At 53.6% G+C, this 17685-nt stretch overlaps 2 protein-coding genes across 3 annotated transcripts in view; both read right to left on the bottom strand.

Moving 5' to 3' along the window:
- The window catches only part of OSBP2 (oxysterol binding protein 2), a 119767-nt gene extending 115360 nt beyond the window's left edge, over nucleotides 1-4407 (bottom strand). The window contains exon 1 of one of the 2 annotated variants that reach the window (XM_080401737.1): nucleotides 1096-4407. In XM_080401737.1, the coding sequence (XP_080257863.1) occupies nucleotides 1096-1373 (278 nt within the window). In that variant the 5' untranslated portion in view covers nucleotides 1374-4407. The remainder of the gene's footprint in view (nucleotides 1-1095) is intronic. The other variant, XM_080401738.1, reaches the window with a different exon arrangement.
- Nucleotides 4408-7727: 3320 nt separating this feature from the next.
- On the bottom strand, nucleotides 7728-11456 carry LOC308069503 (dynein regulatory complex protein 10-like). Its single transcript, XM_080401877.1, has 2 exons — nucleotides 9246-11456; nucleotides 7728-8014 (listed from the first exon to the last, which is right to left on the bottom strand). Exons 1-2 carry the CDS (start codon nucleotides 9936-9938, stop codon nucleotides 7745-7747), a joined length of 963 nt encoding a protein of 320 aa, XP_080258003.1. The 5' UTR covers nucleotides 9939-11456; the 3' UTR covers nucleotides 7728-7744.
- Nucleotides 11457-17685: the final 6229 nt, after the last annotated feature.

The following is a 17685-nucleotide window of genomic DNA, read 5'->3' as shown; positions in this document are numbered from 1 at the left end:
AGCCTTTACAGAGAAGTCCTCACCCAGAGGGTTTGGTACTTAAAAATGTATTATTATTTCATAAAGTTCTAACCATCTTTAATATCCAGGATCATTTCCACATTCTGAAACACAGCCAAAATGTTCTCCACAATACTGAAGGTGACAGAGCACTTGCCTTTCAAGTGACAATAGGCATGATCCTTCCTAAACGACACAAGCACCAAAATCCGACAATGCTTGTACATTTATATTTTTACAACTCAACTGCTAGAAGAAACACAAGAAAACCTGCTAAGATGACATCACTTTGGCTCAAACCTCGCAGTCCCCAGTCCCCACATCCAATACTCGGATACACGAAGCCTATAGCCTGTGTGTATAAAAACCATCACGTTAGACAGCAAAGAAAGCCAGGCAAGACTTTCTGAGTCACTGCTGAGTGCTAAAACTTCCTTCTGTCACCAACACAGCCTGCTGCCTCCCCAGGCACATCCCGGGCCACCCTCTCCCCTCCGCCCTGGCACCGCAGCACACGCACGGCTGCTGGAAGGGTTTTCTGCCTCTGCTCTCCTGCCCAGCAAAAAGGAAAAAAAAAAAAAAAAAGAAAAAAGCAAAAAGCAGCAGAAGCAGGTTACAAAAGGAAATCAATTTTAGGCAAGAAGGGCTTTGGGTTTGTGGTTTCTTTTGCTAGAAGGCAAGCTTCTGGCTGTAAGGGCGGCTGTACCGCCGCAGCAGGAAGCGGTGGGATGGGAGATGACCGAGGGGGGGGGCGATCCCCGGGGGAGCGATCCCCGGGGGCCCGCACCGGGCCCCTCTGGCTCCCCGCCGCGGCGCCGAAAGACCAAAACCCGAGCTTTGCTTTAGAAGAGAGAAAATAACCAAAAAAAAAAAAAAAAAAAAACTAACAAAAAACCTAACTAAACTCAGTGAAACGAAAAGATTTCCGTTCCGCAAAAGCGCGGAGCCCGCCGGGCGGCCGCGACTCGTCCCCCATCACCGGGGGCAGCTGGCCGGGCCCGGCGGGGCCAGCCCCGCACCCAGCCCGGGCAGCCAGAGGGCTCCCGCCGCGGCAGGCCCGGGCTGAGCGGCCACCGGCCCCCCCGCCGCCGGTACCTGTAGTAGCTGAGGAGCCCGTTGCTGAGCACGAACCAGCGGCGCTGGTAGCCCTTCAGGTAGTTGGTCCACTTGAAGAGCCATCCCTTGTAGGTGTCGGAGCCCGGGGGGGCTGCGGGCGGCCCCCCCGCCGGTCCCCCGCCGCCCCGGCCCCCCGGCTCCGCGCTCATGGCCGGCAGCTCCTGGCAGGCCAAGCAGGGGACGGCGCTGAGGAGAGAGACCAGCCCGCGGGTGCTGTTGTTGCCGCCACCGCCACACAGCGCGGCTGCCTTCCCCATAGACCCCGCGGCGCGGCGCGGCCCGACGGCTCCGCTCCCGCCGCCCGCTCCGCTCCGCTGGGCCCCGGCGCGGGGGCGGTGCCGCGGCACGTCACGGAAGGGAAGGGGGGGGTTAAGGAGAGGCACGTGAGGCCGCGCCGCGGGTGCCCCCTGGTGGCGGGGCGGGAAGAGCCCGCGCCCCCCTCCCCCGCCATTTTGACCCCCGCCGCCATTTCGCGACCCCGCTGGCACGGCGCGGCGGGCGGGATCTTGTGGCTTGGCTGCGCCGACCCCTCCTTTACAAACGGGCAACAGGGCCCACCGAGCGGCCAGTGCCTCGGGGGAGCCTCGGAGGAAGCTCTGGAGAACGTGGGGGGGGGCGGGGTATGCAGCCTGCAGGGCCCTGCAGCCCACCACCACAGCTGTGCCATTACTCCAGAGCCCCTCTCCGAAAACACTGACAAAAACCCACTCTTAACGCTGTTTTAGGGAGAGGATAACCTGGGGAAGAATGCAAACCAGCAAGCAAACATGGAAAATAATGAGGGGGGGGGGGGGCGGCATGAGGAGTGGAAATGCTGGGCCAGGGGCGCACACAGAAATGTTTCTTGTTGCCACCTGCCCAGCGGAAGAGCCCTGTCACCCCCTGCCAACCCCCAGGCCAGTTTTTTTACGAGCTGGGTCATAAAAAAGGGGGACCCCTCTCCACAGCAAGCCCAGCAAAGTGCCGCTGGGACCTGTGGCAGACGCTGCCCTGCCAGGGTCATCTGCTGCGGCCTCTTCCCTCCCGTGCCCCTGCCTTCCCCACCCGGGGATCGCCTTTCTCTGATCTCTCTAATCTGCTGTGATCCCCCCAATCACATTACTGCTCGCCCATCACCTGCACGTGCACCTCTGCCCATGGCGGCCCTGCCAGCACAGACAGCCCGAACCGGCAGCTCCTGCCAGCCTCGCCGGGGTCCCACAGGGCTGAGGGGTTGGTGAAGGGGCTCCCCCAGCCCCCTGACACCAGCCCTGGAAAGACCTTCAGTGAGCGCACTTGGCTCCAAGCCTGAGGATGCAGGCTAGGCAGCTCCTCGGGTGAAGAAGCAGGCCAACTTCATCTGCCGCTCTGGGCAGAGCTGCTTCTGCCCCCCTGAAACTTGCTGAACGTTTCTTCCCCTTCTAAAGAGACACCTCTGAGAGTCCTTCAGCCATGAGCACCAGCACCTCTGGCACTAGCAGACACTGAGCAGCTCATCCAGACAAGTCCTACGTCTGCAAACAGTCTAAGAGTACTTTGGACTCCAAAGGCTGGTATTCTCCCATAAGAAGGTGTTCTCAGTCTGTCACCCAGCTGAATGCCTCTCCAGATAGGCTTTGACATCTGGAAGCAACATCTGGAGGTTTTAGACAAAACTCTGCTACGGCTAGGCATCAAAATCAATATTCAACAGCCCGACATCCCCTCTATAATTCTAGGGCTGTTAGTGTTTGTGAACTGAAGCCTCCCTGGAGATGAAACGTCCCTCTTGATGTAAATACACTCCAAATTACCCACATGGTTACCAGCATTTAAAATATCCAGAGATCCTGGCATCTCTTGTGGCTGCAAACAAGGGAAGACACCTTCCCTGGCCATGTCAGAGGAGAGGGAGGCCTCACCTGGTCCTGTATTTCACATCCTTGTGATTCCAGCATGTGCTTGGGATCAGGCCCTGCACTGGATCGGACACAGGATGGCAATACAGCAGCTCGTACTGAGTGTTCTACGGACGCATCACACTGACCCTGTGACTTACGCAAATAAACAGTCAAGGATAAATCCATCAGGTCCTTGTGTTCAGTACATGGGGTGCTGCTGTGGGATCTTCCCCTCACAGCAAGCTCAGCCCTTGAACATGTCCAGTCACTCTTTGTCCTTAGCCAAATGGCCCTCTCTCCACTGCAGTTTGCATTAGGTGGTAAAAAGCATCTCAGCCCTTTTGCTGTAGGTACCAGTTTATCAGCAGAGGTAGAGGGGCAGACAGGGTCTGGTGGCAATTTGGGCTTTGCAGCCAGCATCACTGCCCTCTCCTGGGAAGAGAGGCTGCAGTGAAGGGCCACTGAAGTCGGGAGTGAAGAAATAGCACTGGGAGTCTGGATCCAAAATGCTGTTGGCTCCCAGCCTTGTTAAGTGCAAAATATACGTGAGGGGAGGTGCCTGGGCCTTTATGGTAACATGTAACAGCCTGGTTTCCCCAGAAAACGAAATAAATGCGTGACTGTATTCACCCGGCTCAGTCCCAGTGAGCAGCAAAGAGCTCCATGGTATGAATTGCTACACTGCTACTGAAAATGGGAGACCAAGTGATGAAAAACACTTGACTCATGCCAGTGTGAAAGGGAAAGGCTACAGTATGCTCTTGGGGAATTAGACACTGGGGAACCCAGAGGAGAACATGCTGTCGAAAACAGGGATCTGCATTAAAGAGGGCACAGTTTGCTACTTGGTTTAGGGAGTGATTTGTTAGGATTGGGAGCAGGGCAGGTGCTGAGCGGCCATGCCACATCCCACCCTTTGGACGGCCCCTGCTGAAAACTGCAAACTGCCAGGGGTGATGCCCAGTCAGGATTTGCATCACTTCTCGCACTGATAAGCAATGGTCCTGCAGCTTCCTCCTGCAGAAAGGGACATGGTGTCTCAAATCCACACAAGCAGAAACCTTGTCAGATGAAGGGCCTCATCTTGACCCAGGAATGATTTTATTGCCACCTTCAGTAAGAACAGAATGAGGCCCTGACACACAAGCGAAGCATAAACAAGGAGACTACAACCAAGGCCACAAGACAGGAACCTGTGCTCCTGGCTCAGTCCCTTCACCAGGAGACTCCTTGCAGAGTCTCCTTGCATTGAGGAGACCTAAAATGGAGTATACTGGAACCGCAGCTCTAATATACTCCAACTATGAGAGGCAGCCCCAGCCCTAGAGGCCTGAATGCAAACGATCACTCCAACCTAATGCTTTTATCTAGAACAGCTCAGGCCAAGCAGAGTCAGAAGCTCTGCCAGGAGGACAGATAATAGATTTTGTGCTTTATTTCTTGGACTTCTTGCCCTTGCCCTTCTTCTTCTTCCTTTTTGGCTTGAAGAGGGACCGGACCAAGTAGCCTCTCCAGAAGGCCTGGATGCGGGTGGCAGCAAGGGTCATGGTGGTCAACTCTTTCAAAGCCTGCTCCTCCTTCTCCTGACGTATCCTGCGCTCTTCCTCAATCTGGGAATACTCCTGGAGAAGGACCGCGTGTTTCTCTTTCAGCAGGGATAGTTGGACCTTCTCCTTGGCATAGGCAGCATGAACCTCCTCATACTCAGGCTAGCAAGACAGCAGATACCAAATACAGCAGTTTGGAGGGCATTCAGCAGCTCCTCCCTGTACATCCCTGGGTAAAGGTCCTTAAACTCATCCCAAACGCAAGCAGAACCACAACTGGGAGCTAAGCTGAGTCTTTCCAAAGGAACTCAAAAAGGAGGCATGTGCCCGGTACCCAGGGAATTTCATGAGATGCCAGGTCCTAGTATCTTCATGCACCTCTGAAAAATATTCTCATAATTCTCCCTGTGTTGCAAACAGCACCCACACACACGCAGGACAGAGTCCCTTTTGCAGGTGTTCCGTGCAAAAAGACTGCAGTTTGGGTAAGGCTGAGCCTGAGCTAACACCTTTGCTAAGCAGCCATTCAAGCAAGCAGCACTGAAGCCCAGCTAATATGCTGTACGCTGTTGAGAGCATGAGAAGTGCCAGACCATGTCAGCCTGGAAAAGTCCAAGGACAGGTATTTTTAATGATGTTGCTACACTTCCAAGCTCAGCAGCAGTTTATGCCTTTCCTAATGCCTTTGAGGAAGCCACACAGAGAGGGAAGATTAGGGGAATCAGCAGTGTTAATGTGTGTCTCTGCCTTATCAAGTTCTGCCCCAAACCTTCTGTGACGTGGTGCTCCAGCCACCCAGCATGCAGGAGACCAAAATAATCACATTGTTAAGCATCTGACATGGGGGGATCACTTCCTACTATTAGCAGCCAGCTTCTAGGTCCCTCCCTACATTTTGCTTTGTTAGTAATCCAACAGCTTTTATCCATCTCCATAACCTACTTTTTGCTTTGTTAGCAATCCAGCAGCTTTTATCCATCTCCATAAATAGGGCAAGAACAGGAAAGCAACTAGGGCCTTCTCAGAGGCGAGGTTGCGGGGTGTTGATGTGATTCTCAGACTGCTGTGGTTAAGTTGGATGCCAAGGCAGCAGTATGCAGGTTGTTCTGTTTCTTAGTGCTTAGCGCATCTCCCAAGAGGGGCAGCAGAAATTGGACATGAATTAGGGGCCAACAGGATTGAGGATTGAAGCAAAACTGAAAAACTTGTTCCCTAGCATTGGGTGGACATGTCTTACAGAACATGGCAAGCCACTTTCCCCCAGATACTGTGGGATTTAGCAGTGGATGTAACTTTTTCTGAAGTCAAAGCAGCAGAGAACTCCTAACACCTAGGCAGGACAAAGATACCTTTCCTACAAAAGCCTGTACTTCTTTTGGATGCTGAACTGCTCCTCACTTCCATAGCCTCCTGTGTAAGAGCCATGTGTCCTTTTGGACAAGAATCTATCTGAACATATAATTTCACGGGATAGCAAAGCACTCTAAAGTGGATACCTGTTTTTCTCCCATGTCTGTGTCATATTTCTCGATCCAGTTCACAATTTCCTTCTCCAGTCTGCACTTCCTCTGTAACACAAAACAATAGAGGTTCCTTGCAGGTACCTGAAGCCTGCTAGAGAGCAGCCCGAGTTAGAAAATAATGTAGTTTTGAGCCCCAGCATCATTACATTTGAGCGTAACACCTCCTCCTTGTGGCAAGCTTCCTTCAGCTGACGTATTTTTCTTGCCCTGGTTTGAGGATTCTCATGGGACACTCCCTGAGGCAAAAAGGCCCTATTTGGTGTACAGCATAGAGCTGGGGGATTGACATGCATCTGAAAGGTGTATTCTGCAGTAGGAACTGAACATGTCTGATGGAATGTGGCAAGTCACTGACAAACTGGGGTGACTACCCTAAAATTTAGGCAACAGAGAATTGCTAAACATGAAAGCCGGACAGAAAGTACTCAAAAGATAGTGCCTTTTAAAACAAAGAGATATTTCTAGCTGTAAAATAGCTTAACGGTGGCTATACTGCAGCATAACCAGTTATGGGCCATTTACCACATGCTGCTGTGTCTGTGCTCCCTAGAATCATCAAGAGAAAGATCAGCTAAAGCCCATCACAAGTGCCGCCTGATTTCCTGTATGACACTGACCCAGAATGTCCCAAGGGCTCCCAGGCCATCATGAGGTCAGACCTCAGCTATTTAGACCACACAGGACTACAGGACCTGCTAAAGGGGGGGAAAGGAAACCTCTGTGGTCAGTAAATCTGTCTGCATGAGCATTAGAATGAGCCAAGCAACATACCCACAAATACTGCAGTGGCCTGCAGCCTCAAAAGAAACTGTCTGATAGAGCCACTCCATTAAAGGTGGTGTAAACGGGTAGGTTTTGGATTTTGTGCTGCAGCTCTAAGTTGCATGTCACGCTTTGTCAGTGCCCAGCCCCACGGCCACTTTGCTCTATGTCATCCAATGCAAAAGTGAAAGATGCCCCATTACCAGCACGGGTTGTCCTGCCGATGGGAGGCCAATGCTTGCTCGGAGTAAATACCCAGTAGGAGTAATATGAGGCGGGAAAAAAATGCTCTTTTTCCAGTTCTAGATTCTCTGTGCCCATGTCACTAGCATGTTTTGCTCAGGGCAAAGCTGTTGATACAGAGGCCTGAGCCTGCCTGCCATGCCCATTTCCTCCTCCTGTAGCTGCTCAGCACTGTGATAAATCAAATCTCCCCCCTCGTTCAACTCAACCCGATGCCTTAGTTTGTGTCTTCAGCAAAGTGCCAGACAACATAGGAACTTCTTGGCTTCCAAGATCAGCTGTGCTCAACCTTGAATACTACAATCAACTCTAAAAGATGGCTTTATATAGAGCCAATATTATGTTTGCTCTGCTTACCCTACACCAAATCCCTTGTTTCTTAACATACGCCATGCCTGTTTTGCCACAGCCCAGCTGCTCTGCACTTCAACTAGACCACAGTCTCTCTAGCATGCAGTGTCACAGTGCTGTATAAAGGTGTTTTCAGAGTCAAGTCAGCAGGCAGGAGGAGGACCTGTGAGCAGGCTACTTCCCTGCTGTTGCTGCAGGGTTGCTTTCCACTGGAATCAGCAGAGCATGAGGACAGAGCAGGTATACTCTGACAAAAAGCATGTGCATCCTGCCAGGAGCAAGCATGAACCAAGTAATTACTTGCAGCAGCCAGCAACCAGACCTGACAGCGCTACAAAAGGTTTTAAATGTCCTGTTCTAGAGCCCTCCTCCCATTTACCTTTCTGAGAGCCAGCTCTGATGCTCGATGCTCCAGTACAAGTGCACTGAGTTGTGTTCGTAGCTGCTGAATGTCCTGCTGTAGCCTGGCACATTTGGCCTGGGAGGCTTGCAGCTCCTCTTTTTGCTGTTGTTCTCCTTGCTGCTTGATCTGCTGGATGCCAGCCTCGCAGTCTTTGGACAGAGCTTGCATGCTGGTTTTGAGGTCTTTGATCACATTGTCCCTCCTGTGAATCTAGACCCAGAAAACAAGAGAAATACCATTGAGGCATAAGGTGGGCAGAAGTAAGGCACTCTTGCAAAGGTGGAGGAGACCTAAGACAACACCCTGCTGATCAGGTAGCAACAGGGACCTGCCACTGCTGGCTGAGGGAACAGAGTTAGACTTGCACAAGGTGCTTTGGAAACCTTCCCCCACTGCTCCTCTGGCAACCTGTTAATAAAGGTAGAGAACTGAACAAACCATACCAAGACCCACTGGCACTGCCATCTGAGGAACAGCCAAAATCAGGGCTACCCACAGCTCCCTCAAGCTTTGGATTAGGCTCAGAATGGCTGGCTGGGGGATGCAGCTCAGTGTGCTGCCTGCAAGAGAAATCCTCAGCAGGGACCAGTGAAACAGATTTATTCATTATGCCCTGGACAAGCTGCCAAATTGCACATAAAAATCTCAAGTGTCTCGATTCACGGATCTCCAAGGAGCGGAGAGAATGAGGAAAGCAGGCCCTTGTCTCTGTTAGCACCATTCAATGCAGTAAGCACATGACAAAACCTTCCCCTCTGACCCCTCTTGCAGGAAGGAGAAAGAAAAGCATACGTATAAAACAAAGGATTGCTTGTCAGGAGTTCAGGGGCTTGGATGCTGGCACTGCCCACAGACTCACAGAGCGAGCCTGGGAAATGCCTGTTCATTTGTCTGTATCTCAGCTGCCTTCACTGAAAAAAATGAAGATTTTGTATAATCACATATTAATCACAAATGCTCTAAGGCAGCTAGGATTACAGAGCTGGAAGTCACAGAAATGTTGGTTTTAAGCAAGAGTGAAGACAGAGCAGATATTAAAAATGGATTTTAATCAGAGCAATCTCTCCCTGGAATGACTTTTCATCATTTCATCAGCAGTGGATGAAGTCTCATGCTGGAAGCTGGCATTGTAGCCCTGCCAAAACACTACCGCAGTAATTTGTGCCTGTCCTGCAGCTCCTTTTTAAACTCAGTGACTTGTATCATTGAAGTTGGCTGGTGAGAACAGGTTCAAAACATGCCAAATTAAAAAAAAAGTATGCAATAAGCATTTTTAATTATATTTTACAATGAAAATAGTATCTTTAAATTTAGGATCTGGTTTAGAAATTATTTCTAGAATTTCATCTTTAAGAACTGCAAGAAAGGGATCATTTTTTAGCTTACCAATGTTTTGCTTCAGTAACGCTTTGTTGGAAAACATATTCCCACAGTATCATACCTCCTCCTCCTGAGTCCGGATTGCTGCTGCCAGTTCTGCTTGTAAAGCTGTGATTGCTTCAGTGTTTTTCTTAATCTGGAGGAAAATGTCCTCCTTGATCTGAATCTTTCTTTCCTCTTCCACAGGACTAGTCAGGAGTCTCTCAAGCATGAAATTCCTGAAGTCCCCAAAAGCTTTGATGAACACTTCAGCTGGCGACTTTCTTGCCCAGGCTTCATATTTCAGAATGTGGCAAACTGAAGGGTTGGCCAGTAAGAGTCTCAGTACGTTTCTAACAGAACATTTCAGATGTTGCTCTAGCAAGCAGAGACAGCCCCGTTGCTCCTCAGCTGTCATGGTGTCCTCTTCTTCAGACCTGGCAAGCAGATGCTCCATTTCATTTGAAAGCTTTTGGTGCTCAGTCAGGCTGTTTGTGATCTCAGGTCCCAGCATATCAGCAAACCTATCCAGAGAGTTAATAATATGTGGTATCAAACTGCTCATCTCCAGCTTGGCAATTGTCTCATCCAAGACAGCTATGATTCTTTCTGTCTCAACATTATCAGGTTTTAACTGATGTGGACCTAACATCTTCATGGCATCTAATGTGATCATTGCCTTCTCCTGAGTTGCCATGCCCTTCATCAAGGGTTTGTTTCTTTGCTTCACGTCCTGAGATGATTCTTGGAATACAGCTGGATTCCCTGTTGCCATGGCTTCAGTTAAACACTTGTGAGTTGAGTGGGTTTTTAGGTCTAGAAAGGACACAGCTCTTATACAAGGTGAGATTCAATCAAGGAACTTCAAGGTCCCTCTGCTGCTACTGTCATGTATTCTTCTTTCTTGGATTTTATCTCTAAAAGGAAAACAAGGTGACAGCATTAGAGAAACGATATAAAGTGGGAAAACGTGGGAGTTTCAGATCACGCTGGAGTTCTGCCTGGGTCTGGGCACAGGGCCAGGACATGGGGTTCATGCACCAGAACTGGTCCTTGTCCCAGAAAGGCTGTCGAACACCCATGGGAAGGAAGGAGAGTAATGGACCACCGACTTTGAAGGGTGGTGAGGAGAAGACTCCCTCCCAACTGTTTCTAAGTAGCAGCTGAAGTGGAGAAGCACATGTTGCAGCTCTGCAGTCCCTAGAGGTGTGTGGAGGCAGGCTTGCAGGTCCCTGGGGCCACCCTGGAGGGAAAGGCAGGTTCCCAGTGCGAAATCTCTGTCCTTCCAGGCCTGGCACTGCCAGAGGGATGAGGTGGGAAAGGGGATCTGGGTGCCAGGAGGGGCTGTGCTGGCAGGGACAAGGGCAAGAGAGGGCAGTGAGGGGGCAGAGGGCAGCTGCGTGTGGGAGGCTGACTGGGAGCAAAGGGGCCCCTCAGCGTGGGTCTGGGGGAACCCAGGGATTCCCTGGCTGTGGGAGTCAGAGGTCGGGGGGGGGGGATTCTCGGGGAGGAGGACTCCCTGTGTAAGGGTCAGGAGGCTCGGGCGGGCCCGGGCCGGGATTCGGGGGTTCCTCTGAGGAGAGGCCCGGGGCCTCGGGGGACAGGGGCCTGGGGGGACAGAGGCCCGGCGGGGATCCCGGGGGTCAGGACCTCGGCGGCCAAGGGTATCTCAGGGATCGGCTCCCAGGGGACGTCGGTCCCAGGCTGCCCCAGTCCCTGCAGCGCAGGCGGTCCCGGCCCCGTTCTGGTCCCAGTCCGGCCCCGCTCGCCACCGCCGCGGGCCCAGCCGGCCGCCGCCAGAGTCCCCCCGCTGCTAGGCAACCGTCCCGGGGGCGGGCCTCCCCGGCAGCCTATGGCCAGCGGCTCTGCCCCGCCCCGCGCCGGCCCCACACCGCAGGGTCGCCGATCGCTTGATGGGCAGCGCCGCTGCCCAATGAGACGCCCCGCGGCGGCGAGATGCCGGGATGGGGCGTGGGTCGCCATCTTGGCGGGCGCGGGCGCGGGCGCGGGGCGGGGATCCGCGGGCGCGGAACCCAGCGTCGGTTTTGTGGCAGCTGTGCAGCAGAGAAGAGGCATCCCGAGCAGTGTGTGCTCGCAGCAGCGTTCTCTCAGGGGTCCCCAGCAGTGCATTGCAGGGAGTCCTAAAATAAGGCGGAAAATAAAACTTTATGCCCCCCGAGATCAAGTCTCCCAGGCCCTGGTGTCATAAAAGAAGAGTAGGAATGAAAAGTGGAGGGTGTCAGTGAGTGGGTGTCAGGAGCCCTGAGGGGGCTGGCCATGCAGCTGAGCACAGGGATGGAGGCGTCAGGAGGACGAGGGCATCAGCCCCGGAGCCATCCCTGGCCCCGGAGCCATCCCTGGCCCCGTCAAGGGGTGACGTGGGGCCTTGGCCGCGGTTCCTGGTGAGGAGAGCTCACAGAAGGGCAGGGGTGCCACGCTGGAATACATTCCGAGGACGCTGCATGCTCACACACCTCAGGCAGGCTGAAGTTACTGAAATTTAGACCATGTTGCAATATTAAATAAGGCACAACATAGAGTCTAGCAGGGATTACAGACACCAGCAACCAAGAAATTACCCTAACTGCACTACTAAGGAACACTGGTTTTATAGGACTCTGCATTCAGGGCCATATAAATGCTAATAAACTCCAGCTGATTAAAATGCTGATGCCGCACATGCCCAATTAGTTAGTTACCCCTTGAATTAGTAATGTCTGCAAAGAACATGTTGGCCCTTGAAAGCTGAGCTCAAGCCCTGCCCTCACCCTGCTGTGCTGTCAGTGAGAAGGGTACATTCATGGAGACCAGGGTTTTGGTTTCCAGGAGGAAACTTGGCAAAATGCTGAATGCCAGCCTGGGCTCCCAGTGATGCCAGCTCCGTCCTTGGGGGTAGGAGCAAGCATGAAGCAGTGGTGTGGTGGCTGTGGCACCCGTGGGCAGCCTCGTCCCAGGTTTCAGCCAGCCCAGCACCATGCAGCCTTTCCTCGTGTGAGCAGTCCCCTCTATTTCTGTGCATATCGTGCCTGACCCCATGAATAAATCCCTAGCACTGGGAACTGTGCCCACTGGTCCAGCACGTCGCCAGTAATTAATTATTTCCCCACACAAAGCAGGCTAAGGTCTGATGATGGGAGATGCAGTGGGGCTACCAGCGCCAGAATTTTAAGGCCTGGCACTGGTGAGGATGGTTGAGAGGACACCCATGGTGGGGCCAGGCTTGCCCAGGTCTGCTGCTTCCCTGTACAGAGTGGGACCACGGGTCTGGCAGAGACACAGGAGGCAGATGGAACTGCAGAGAGCAAAGTGGGAGCAGACCCGTGTCAGGCTTGATGTATCCAGTTCATTACGTGCCTGGGGGAGCAGTGACTTGCACATGGGCCACCTCCTGCCCTCAGTGACCCATGCAAAGGACCAATTCAAAGGCAACACCGGGATTCAATGTGATGGCAAGTCTGGGTTTGGGTCAAAACGCTGCAGCCACTGGAACAAACCCTAGGCTGGGACATACCCAGCCTGCTGTGGGGAGAAGGGGTGGCTCTAACAAGTCTAGGACAGACTGTCCCTCAGCCTCCAGTGAAAGCAGAGCTGTCCAGAAACACCTTCTTGTGCTCTAATTTGGCAGATGGGAACTTATGATCTTGCTGGATCCAGATCCATGATTTCCTGGCTGCAGGATGATCAGGAGACAGCAGGATGATCAGGAGACATGGGATTTAAGCACATAGGGGCCATAAGATTACAAAGGTGATGTGCTGTCAGTTGGATTTTTCCCTCACAGCTGTCAGCCCAGCACAGAGAAGCAGCCTTGAGACGTGGAAAGCTGCTGCTTTTCCTGACAAGGATTTCAGGGGTGAACCCTGACCCCCGTGCAAGGCTGCCACCCTGCAGGCATTTTGGCAATTAAATCTGTCTTGAAAAGAATGTCTTTTTGTTTCCCAAGTTGACGAGTGTCTTGATTGCTTCATTTGAAATGGGCCGCTGCCCTCCAAGAAACGCACACTTGGGCTTCCTTACAGCTGGGACCTGGAGATGGGATCAGCTGTCTAGTGACTGTCACCAGAGTTGCCTATGCCCTTGGGTGCACAGCCTGCTTGAAGGGACAGAAGGGCCCTTGGGACGTGCAGGGAGAGGATGGAAAGGGTGGAAGGGTGGGTCACATTCAAACCTCCTCTGAAGTAGGGAAGACCTGTGGACCACTGCCACTCCTTCCTGAATTTGGGAATTAGAGACATCCCTGTCTTGCAGGTGGAGATGGGGGTGATGACACGTGCCCAGAGCAGCCTGACTCGTCCTGCAGCTTCACACACCGCTCCAGGCCAGCAGCAGCTCTTCTGCCAGGAAGGAAACCAGATCGATTTGAGAGCTGGGTGAAACATCACCGAACCTGCGTCAATCCCACCTCATCCAGGATGTAGAAAAACCTCAGATCCATCCTGAAACAATTCACTGCATCCAAACCCACCAGACTGCATCATCGCCCTGAGGCAGAGGTGCCCCAGAATCCAAACTATGTGGGCAGGGGAGCTGTGTGGGGCATGTCCAAGCAGGGCCTGGAGAGACGAGAGACTCTGGGTGCAGGTACAGCCCAAGCACACTGTCCCCCACCGTTTGCGGCCGGCCATGTTCAGACACAAAGGCCTTGTGACTAAACAGCACAAGAACATCAAAGACCTCCCTGACCCCATCTGGGCTTTCACCCACTGTCAGAACCATTCTTCAGATGCTGAATCCCTCTCCTCTGATGAAGGGAAGCAAAGCTCAGCGTCTGGGGCCAGGCAGGCTCGGCCGATCAGCTTGGGAGCCCATGATCCACCCCAACTTGGGTTTCCCCAATGATTTCCATGTTCCTGCTGCCACCCACCCATGCGTGGGACAAGGGAGGGGACAGCAGTGAAGGGGTGGATTATGCCAGTTAAAACAGATTATGAAATGGTGGCGAAAGAGCAGAGGTACACAACAATGCCTTGCTGCAGGCTACAGCACTCCAACCTGGCGTCACTGTAGGGACAGTCCCCTCCTGCCACCATCTTTGCTCTGGCAGCCAAAGTGCACCTACAGGAGTGGGCAGAAACCGATTTGCCAATGCGATGGAAAGCATCTTCTCCTGCTCCTCTGCACGTCAGGAGCTCTGAAGCCATGAACCCCTGCAGAGCCCTTAGTGCTGAGCTGGAGCAGGCTGCGTCTGGAGGCACATGAGCTGGTCCTCAGGAGACCCTCACAGGAGCCGGTTGTGCTGGTTGCTGTGCTGCACCAAGCCTTGCATCATGCTCTGTTGCTCTGGCACCACACCAAGCCCCAGGGGAATCTGCAGGGCTGACTGATCCCTGACCACGGCCCACCTGCAGCTCCGGCTTGTGTTCACTCATTCCCATGTCTCGCCGTCAGTGGGATGACGTGTTCCTCGTCTGTAGTGTGAGCAGGTCGGAAGGAGTTTGCTCTTCCCCTGGCCCCCAGAGACTGTCAGAAAGGCTCAGACAGGGCTCTGAGAACCTTATTAAAAATAACGTCAGGCCCTTTTCTCAGAGCTTATTTCCTGGCAGAGGGAGAGAGAACATGTAATCACCCTTGCTACATGCAGGATTGTCTGACCTGCATCCTCTGGTTCCCTTGCCAGCTAATTTAGGGTTGAATGTGGGTTAGTTAAAGCATGACGGAGCTTCCCAAGCACCACTTTGGGGGTAATGGTTTCTGCTTCTGCAGTGGCCACCAGGCAGATGAGCCCGGAGAGGTCCTTGGTCATGCACAGGACAGGAGACTCATCACACCGAGGGGCACCGTTAGGATGACGTGGGGGAGCTGCTTATCCAAGCATGGCAGCGCAGCACAACTGGCCGAGCTGGAGAGGAGACCTGTCCAGCCTCCGAGGGGAATTTAAACAGCAAGCAAATCATGAGAAGTGGTGGTTTCACAGCCGTAGGACAGGGGAGGACCACTGGAGGGCAATGGGGGCAGCAGGAGCAGGCAGGGAGGTATCGCTGCCCCTGTGGCTGCATGCTTTGCCCACTGCTCTCCAGAGCCAGGCTGGGAGGTGCTGATCTCCAGCTCCACAGATCTGTACCCTGGGGTTTGCTGACTGCCCTGAACCTTCTCACCACATGCGGGAGGGCTCGTTCCACAAGGGATCCTGGTGCTTTCCAGCCTTCCCACCCTACCTGCCACAGGGTTCGCCTTCAGGAGTGGTGCTCATCTGCCTGCGCAGCTCCAGCGCTGCCCACTCCTGCACGGCCAGCATCGGCTCCTGGGCAAGGTCCCGCCGATTCTGCCTCTCTGCCTCTCAGGACACCCAGCCCTGTCACCTGCCTGGGGGAGATGCTGGGGAACAGGCTATGCGTTGCTACGTGCAGAACATGAAACTTTCACCCTTTTGCTTCCTCCATGGCTTCAGGCAGGAAGACAGCTCTGGTGCAGGAGTCACCTCAAAGAAGTAGCAGTACCTGCTGCTGCTGGGAACCCAGACAGCAGGTAGCAGCTAATGTTTTGCTTCTTGGGCGATGTTTCCTACCAGACTCTTGCAATTGTGGAGGATAACAGTGATGCAGCATGTACGTAAAACAAGCCCAGTGAAGCAGTAGTGCTGGTCTCAGGATAGACATGCAGGAGCTGCTATTTCTTTCCAACTGCACATTCGTCTCAGCAGTTTACAAAGCTTGTTCCACGTCAGTGCAAGCTCCTGTGATTTAGCATTCAGTGAACATACAATGTTAATATTATATTTGTGGCCCAAGCTTGAACACATGGGCAGGCAAGGGAGCTGCCTGCCAAGCCAAACACAGGCAGTGCTGCCCTGTGATGAGGCTGAACCTAACCACTCACACCTGCCTGTCACACTGTCTGTACTAGGTCTTGCCTGCATGGGGCTACGGTCAAGTCACCTGCCTGTTCTAACACCGCCCCAGGGCATCCATGAGCACTGTACAGTGTGCCAGACTTGGGATGTATCAGCTCCTTCTCCCCTTGGGAGTCTCTTGGGTGAGGAAAGGGCCCAGGTCTCTGCCCAGATCCTGTCTGCTTGCTTTTATGCACTGAGATTGGAGCTGCAGGGAGAGGAAACATGGGTTATATGTCAGTGCTGGTGCCCTGGGCTGCTTTGATAATTCATCTAATCCTGGGTGGCAGCTGCCCTATGGCTCTGGCTTCAGCTGCTCCCCTGGGAAAGATGTGGGCAGCCCATACTAGCCCACTCTGCTCCAAGCATCACCTGTTTCAGCTGATGAGCGCTGTGCTGACACAGCTCCACATTCTTCCAGGTTTGGCTGAAAACAGAGACCCCACCAGTCGACACCAAGGTGAATGGTCCTCTCCCGCCTGAAGCCATCTGTCGACACTGGAAGGCAAGAAGAACCCCTCAGAGATCCCCATGGGGAAGCACTGGAGCTGGGGACTCTTTCCTGATCAAACCACCATTGCCTTCACCTCCGCTCTACCTAAACAGAGAAACCAGTGAGTTCCTGCAGTAAGGAGTTTGCTGAAGAGACAAGTGTAGTGGAGTTCTTGTCAGCTCTGAGCAAACTGACTTTTAAAAGGGGGAAGACAGATGGGTCTGGATGCGCTGAGCTGGCTGAGCAAAGCTGGAAGCCTGAGAGCACCAGGCTGGGAAGGGGATGGCAGAAGCATGGGTGAGCGGGGACACTGGCTCAGCCAGCAGCACCCTCTGCAGTCAGCTGTGGGCAGCGATGAGACCAGCTCTTTGGGAGGAAAATCTCCCTGGGGCTGTCGGGGACACCGAGTGTGTGATTTTGATAGGCACCTGCCTGCTGGGTCTGCAGCAAGTCCGAGCCTCTGCTCTCCCAGGAAGATCTCAGCTGCTTCCTTGCTCTGCCAGGTGGGAACACGTGTGGGGCTGCAGAGCCAGGCCCAGGAACCAGCTAACGCTGGCAGCCTGCCGTGGTGAACGCTACAGCTCCAACAGCTCCACCGGTTTCGAGGCCACGGGGCTGAAGGTAGGCGAGGCAAGGGCAAATGGGGCCAGGCATCACCCCACGCCTGGTGCTCCTCATACCGGGGTGGCTGCTGCGTGGCAAGGGCTGACTCCTGCCGTGGGGACGCTGGGATCAAGGACAGCACTGAGCTGGTGGGCTGAAGGAATGACGACTGGTGACTGGTTTCTCCCAGCACAAGGAGGACAGGGAGGTGCTCAGAGGGGCTGAGCTCTGGCCCTGTCACCTCCACACAGAGGAGCACCGTTAGACGGAGCCCCACAGCCCCTCTGCTCCCATGGCAAGAGTGGAGGGACATCCCCTGCTCCCTGCAGGGTGCTGGTACTGCTGCATGCCAGGCACCACTTGGGGACTCCCCCCAGCACAGGGTGGGTGCCATTTGAGAGATGGATGGATGCAGCCGTTACTGTAGCAACGGGGATGAACTGCTCCTGGGCTGGCTGCACAGCGGCGCTGAGCTGAAACCGCCCCACATCGAAGAGGAGGTTGATGGAGGGGAGGCAAAGCCGAAGACTCTGAAATCAGAAAATGGGGAAGCAACAAATGAGCAATCAGACACTGCTTCTTGTAACGCAAGAACTG

This window comes from Falco punctatus (assembly GCF_963210335.1).
Source record: "Falco punctatus genome assembly, chromosome: 1".
In the NCBI taxonomy this organism is placed as follows: domain Eukaryota; kingdom Metazoa; phylum Chordata; class Aves; order Falconiformes; family Falconidae; genus Falco; species Falco punctatus.
Note: the sequence above shows the minus strand (reverse complement) of the source record. Positions and strands in the feature narration are given on the sequence as shown.

Bases quoted from the DNA above. Each gene is read 5' to 3' on its own strand.
- LOC308069503 (XM_080401877.1), bottom strand. From the start codon at position 9,938: ATGGCAACAGGGAATCCAGCTGTATTCCAAGAATCATCTCAGGACGTG. The intron at 8,015-9,245 runs GTATGATACTGT...TTCTGGGTCTAG, and splicing joins TCCGGACTCAGGAGGAGGAG to ATTCACAGGAGGGACAATGT.